Raw genomic sequence first — 6,658 nt, 5'->3', positions numbered from 1 at the left:
AAGCCCTGATCAGTCTGATTCTTAAAAAAGACAAAGATCCAAACGAGTGTAAAAGTTACCATCCAATTTCCCTGATCCAGCTAGATGTAAAAATTTTGGCTAACCGATTAAGTAAAGTTATGACATCTCTTATACATACAGATCAGGTGGGGTTTATTCGGGGTTGTAGCTCTTCTGATAATATTAGGCATTTCATCAATATCATGTGGTCAGTAGCGAATGATCAGTCTCGGTCGCTGCCATCTCACTTTATGCCGAAAAGGAGTTTGATATGGTAGAATGGGATTATCTTTTTAAGATTTTGGAAATGTATGGATTCGGGAGTACGTTTATTGGTTGGATCAAGTTACTTTATAGACACCAAACAAATGGGTTAATTTCAGATTATTTTACTCTGGATGGGGCACCCGTCAGGGTTGCCCTCTTTCCCCATTATTGTTCTGTCTTGCCCTGGAACCATGCAGATACTCTAGGAGAGGTGATTTCTGCTTTTGGAAAGGGCCATGAGCCATCAGTGTATTACTCCTTATAAATTCAGAGTCTCAACCACTCTCAAGAGATTATGGGAGAAAGATTTAAACCAAGAATTGGAGGAGGGAGAATGGGCTAGAATTAAAAAAAACATAAGAACTGCATCGAGAGGTGCAAGGGTGCGCCTTATACAATTCAAGATTTTACATCGGTTCTATTGGACCCCCTCTAAATTTAATAGGCTTGGTCTTAAAGACACACCCACCTGCTGGCGATGCCAATCAGAGGATGGAGACATTGCCCATGTTTTTTGGTGGTGCACTGAGATTCAGGAATTTTGGTTGAAGGTACAGAGTGTTGTGTGTGACGTGTTGGGCATTCGGATTTCATTTTGCCCCAGACTCTGTGTTTAGGGTGATGGGGCGGTCATCAAACGTAGGTGACAAATACATAAACAATTGGGTCCTCACCAGTGCGATGATTGGCAGGCAGATTGTTTTAAGGGGTTGGAAGTCAGTGGGAGCACCCTCGATTCAGGAGTGGTGCGAGGAGATGGGAAAGGTGGCAGCCTTTGAAGAGGTAATGTGTAGAAGGCTGGGGATATGGGATTATTTTATTGGGAAATGGGGTAGATCTCTCAGAGTGGGTCTGTGGGGAGAGAGGTATAGTTTAGAGTTGTATGTTTATTGTATGAGTATATGTATATATATGTGTGTGTGTGTGTATGTATGTGTGTATATATATATATATATATATATATATATATATATATATATATATATATATATATATATATATATATATTTATTTATTTTTTATTATTTTATTCTCTGTATATGTGTGTACTTATGTAAGACCACTGGGATGTTCGTTTGGGGTCGGGTGGGGTTCTTGATTGGAGAGGGGAAGTAGTGGGAGTTAATGTTGATTCATTGTATATATGTGAAAAATCAATAAAAATGTTAATCACCAAAAATATAAAAAAAAAAAAAAAAAAAAAAAAAACACTTTCCACCAGGTGGGACGGTGCCCCAGCACCCCCTATGGACCAGCCACCACTGGTATCATAGCAGCCAAACTGATATACGATGCTGCAATGCTATCATTACAATCGTCAAAAGAGACCGTAATTAACCATGTTTTGAACACCTGTCACTGCAAAACGTTTGCTAAACAAATTTTATTATCATTTAATGTAAGAACTTTGACTCATTAATGGATATTATTTGTCCATTAATGGATATTATTTGTCACTGACTGTAAACCTCCCTGCCTTGGGTGCTGAAATGTTTGCGTGATGTAACACACACCTGCATATCGACAAATGGGAGTTGAAGATTTCCTCATGAGTTTCCAAGTTAGAAGTCCGACATAGTGTCATTCCATTGCACTTTCCCCAGTTGAAAGGTGGAAATTCTGACTCTCCGAGTTGAATGGAGCGCTTCATGAATCATCACAGCAACAACAATTCGGAGCATTGCGGCTTTCCCCACAGGAGCGAACACTTGGGGACACACACACCACCAGGCGTGTGGCAGTGGGCTCAACGTGCTGAAGCAGGGCATATACAGCAGGCGAGTGTTTCAAACAGCTAGACAGAGTGCAGCTAAATGGAGCAGAATGCAGCGTACTCAATTTCTTGAGTACCAAATTAGCACTTTAGAATGCTTTTGTAAGGAATAGGTGACACAGTATATGTTTGCCATCACGGGTAAAGAAAAAAATGGAATAAATCTCACTTAAAACAACAATTTCAAACCGTAATAATATTGCCAATTAATGATTTTGACAGTATTTTGATCAATTTAATGCATCCTTGGTGAAAGGAAGCATCAATTTCTTTCAAGAAATATATTTGTGTTCTAAAAATGGAAGCATAGATAATATACCGTAATTACTTGAGTAGTTTTTCGGCAAACTACTTATTTACTCTTCGTTGAGTCATAATATTTCTTAGTACTTGTACTAATTTACATTAATAAAAGCCACCGATCATGCAACAAGCAAGTCCAAATGCAATAAGCCCAAAAAAACAGCACTGCCAATATTTATGTTACTTTATAAAAGAAACAAGACTAAAGTCACTCATAATAATGAACAGACTTGACAAAACTGATCAGGTGAATCCCCTAGAGGAAAACCTAAAGGACTTCTGGATTAACCGTGCATTTATATGTAGTAATTGTAGGCTATATTCTATAACTGTCTAATAGCTACATCAGAATCAGAATCAGAATCAGCTTTATTGCCAAGTATGCTTACACATACAAGGAATTTGTCTTGGTGACAGGAGCTTCCAGTGTACAACAATACAAAAACAATACAAAAACAGCAGCAAGACATAGATAATAATGAAAAATAAAAAAAAATTATACACATACGTACAGACACACACATACATACATACACATACACATGGGTAGTGCAAATCTAATACAATCTGTTATGTACAGTGTAAATACAAATCTGTTATGTACAATGCACATTTTTTTTTTTTTTCTCCAGAGGAATGAAATGGCAGAAGAGGTTGGATAAATATAAGAAAGACTAAACTGTGTATTGCACATAGTTATTGCTCAGTGGGGCAATTTAACTGTTCATGAGATGGATAGCCTGAGGGAAAAACTGTTCCTGTGCCTGACAGTTCTGGTGCTCAGAGCTTTGAAGGCCAGAAGGCAACAGTCAAAAAGGTAATAGGCAGGGTGAGTGGGGTCCAAAGTGATTTTTCCAGCCTTTTTCCTCAATCTGGAAGTGTATAGTTCTTGAAGGGGGGGCAGGGGGCAACCAATAATCCTCTCAGCAGTCCGAACTGTCCTTTGTAGTTTTCTGATGTCTGATTTCGTAGCTGAACCAAACCAGACAGTTACTGAAGTGCAGAGGACAGACTCAATGACTGCGGAGTAGAACTGTATCAGCAGTGCCTGTGGCAGGTTGAATTTCCTCAGCTGGTGAAGGAAGTACAACCTCTGCTGGGCCTTTTTCACAATGGAGTCAATGTGGGTCTCCCACTTCAGGTCCTGTGAGATGGTAGTGCCCAGGAACCTGTATGACTCCACTGCTGCCACAGTGCTGTTTAGATTGGTGAGGGGGGTCAGTGTTGGGGTGTTCCTCCTAAAGTCCACAATCATCTCCACCGTTTTGAGTGTGTTCAGTTCAAGGTTATTTTGACTGCACCAGACAGCCAGCTGTTTAACCTCCCTTCTGTATGCAGACTCATCGTCATCTTGAATGAGGCAGATGACAGTGGTGTCGTCTGCAAACTTCAGGAGCTTGACAGAGGGGTCCTTCATGATGCAGTCGTTGGTGTAGAGGGAGAAGAGTAGTGGGGAGAGCACACACCCCTGGGGGGCACCTGTGCTGATTGTACAGGTGCTAGAAGTGAGTTTCCCCTGTCTCACAAGCTGCTGCCTGTCTGTCAGAAAGCTGGTAATTCACTGACAGATAGACATGGGAACAGAGATCCTTGCATATGTCCCTAGTCTGTCCAGATGTTGCAGGATATGATGCAATCCCATGTTGACTGCATCCTCCACAGACCTGTTTGCTCAATAAGCAAATTGAAGGGAATCTAGAAAGGGTCCAGTGACCACAGACGTCAGGGCGACAGGTCTGTAGTCATTAAGTCCTGTGATTTTTGGTTTCTTTGGGATGGGGATGATAGTGGAACGTTTGAAGCAGCATGGGACTTCACACTGCTCCAGTGATCTGTTGAAGATCTGTGTGAAGATGGGGGCCAGCTGGTTAGCACAGAATCTAAGACATGCAGGTGAAATGCCATCTGTGCCCTGTGCTTTCCTTATCCTTTGTTGTCGAAAGACACGGCTCACATCATCTTCACAGATCTTAAGTGCGGGTTGAGTAGCAGGAGGGGGGAGGAGGGGGAGAAACAGATAAAATTTAAGTCCTTTTTTTACTCTAAATTTCCACTTTCACTTTATTTGTTGTTCTACATAATGGGGGTATATAAAAACTAGTCAGAGTTTTTTAATCTCAGAAGTATAACTCCCGCCCTACTTTTTATGAATCTGGGTTGTTGACATGGCATTTTCACTGTCACACAAGATAAAAATTAATAAATAGTATTGTCATCATTTAAAAATGCATTAAATGATTAAACATTTCTTTGCTTTACATCGACCTGTTATTATACAAACTGCATTGTCATTCGATTTTTTAATTTTTTTAGCCAAATCTCAAAATTTCCTATGGTGTGACTGTCTCAAGCAAGGTTCAATAAATTAAAAAGAAAAGCATAAAAATGTTGATAAATACCACTGGCATAATTTTATGAGTGTCTATTTTAGTAAATGGTAATTCATTTTTTTCATCCATATATTTCTAAAAGCGTAGGAAGTTGATACATTTTGTCACTGAAAACCACGTCCTTTGGTGTGACACCATATCCTCAATATATATATATATAATTTAGGGGTGTCACACCAAAGGACAACAAAATGTAAACACTTTTAGAGCTTTGAAACAAGTTAAATATTTGAACAATTTAGAGACAAAAACTTACTATGTGCACATGTCCTGGCCTTAACAGGGGGCGTCAGAAACATGACCATGAATGGGGTTATAGAAACTAAAACTCGTCTGTGGAATTACCCGATTTAAAATGAGGATATGGTGTCACACTAGAGGACGTGGTTTTCAGTGACAAAATGTATCAACTTCCTATGCTTTTAGAAACGTATATATATATATATATATATATATATATATATATATATATATTTTTTTATTTATTTTTTTTTTACTAAAATCTATGTTAAACTGATAAATTGTGCAAATGTGTCTTGCTAACTGCTAATGACGTTAGCTAAGAATAGCAAGGTCATTAACTCACACAAAAGGCTGAAACATCCTTTGGTGTGACAGAAAATGTCCTCTGGTGGGACACCACCTCATCTGTCACACAAGAGGACAAGGTCTATTAAAGAAGCATTTTAAATAATGAAATAAAATGTAACTAATTTTTGTTTTTTGGACCATTTTCAGTGTTTTAATTGCAATAATTAAACTACTTTCTGCTGTTTTTGCAGAACATTTGTACTGTTATAGTGATGATATGATGTATGATGATACTGCTATTCAGTGTCATGAAAATAAATAGTTATAAAAGTTAATTAACAGAGGTTCGGCAGTAGCATGCCAATTTTAATCTGACAAATCACAGCCCACGAGCAGGAGTATATAAGCAGCAGCTTACCTGCTTTCCGTGACAGATTTTCTTGGTATCCCACCTCCTCCCCATCTCCACCTATTTTCAAATATTCACTATTCATCTAAGGGTACGTTTACATGACATCGATATACTAAAAATTGAAAAGTTTTTCCTTTGCATTTTTGAAAAGTTTTGCATATAGACGACAACGTTGTCAAAATTATCCCCATTCACACGGATCCGCGAAAACGACTAAAAACGCTGTATTATGCATGCCGGGCCAGTAGTTGGTGATGTCACTTTGTAAAGAAACACTACACGCCTGCGTACATAAGCATTCATCCACAGAGCGGTGAATACAAACAATGAAGATGGCGATCGCTGGTCGTAGTAGTGATGCAGTAAATCTACACTTTGCTGGAGAAGCGTCAATAAACTAAAAATCTTGAGCAGCACAAACACAGTCCTGTAGTCCGCCATTGTAGTTTTGAATGTCTCGCACGTTGTTTTGAAGTACTCGCGCACATGCCTATAGACTGAACACGTAATACGCGTGCGCATGACGTCATCGTTTTCACAAATTCGTGTTTTTGTATGTTTACACAGAGACGGTAACGGCATAGTTTTCAAAAACGTGCACTTTGAAACTCAATTTCAAAAGTTTGCGTTTTCAGGCCCCAAAACGCCGTTGTCGCGTAAACGAACAGCCAAAACACATACAAAGTTTTCTGTTTTTAGTTCAAAATGTTGTTGTGTAAATGGCCCCTGAGAAAGTAAATTGGGGGGGGGGATTGGTGTAATCAGGACTCAGGACAAGTCTCGAGCTCCGAGCCCTCCAATATCGGACAGCAGGCCAAATATGCTTTACTCTGTTGAAGATTACATTTACACGCAAACTACTGAAGTATAAAATGTGGTCCATTTTTGGATCCTTCCATTTTTGGACTCTTTCATTTTTGGACAGAAACAATTGAGGGAGAAAAATGATTGGGAGAGAGAGAACATGAAAGTATAATGAGA

General features: G+C 39.1%; 1 protein-coding gene across 1 annotated transcript; it reads right to left on the bottom strand.

Moving 5' to 3' along the window:
- Nucleotides 1–2,707: 2,707 nt before the first annotated feature.
- Nucleotides 2,708–5,031, bottom strand: LOC127430478 (uncharacterized). Its single transcript, XM_051680280.1, has 2 exons — nt 4,991–5,031; nt 2,708–4,313 (listed from the first exon to the last, which is right to left on the bottom strand). The coding sequence occupies exon 2, from the start codon at nt 3,759–3,761 to the stop codon at nt 3,069–3,071; it is 693 nt and encodes a 230-aa protein (XP_051536240.1). The 5' UTR covers nt 3,762–4,313; nt 4,991–5,031; the 3' UTR covers nt 2,708–3,068.
- Between the last annotated feature and the right edge of the window lie 1,627 nt (nt 5,032–6,658).

Source organism: Myxocyprinus asiaticus, chromosome 40, assembly GCF_019703515.2.
Source record: "Myxocyprinus asiaticus isolate MX2 ecotype Aquarium Trade chromosome 40, UBuf_Myxa_2, whole genome shotgun sequence".
Lineage (NCBI taxonomy): Eukaryota > Metazoa > Chordata > Actinopteri > Cypriniformes > Catostomidae > Myxocyprinus > Myxocyprinus asiaticus.
This window is presented reverse-complemented; position numbering and strand designations above follow the sequence as displayed.

Coding starts and splice junctions, on each gene's coding strand:
- LOC127430478 (XM_051680280.1), bottom strand. CDS start 3,761: ATGAAGGACCCCTCTGTCAAGCTCCTGAAGTTTGCAGACGACACCACT.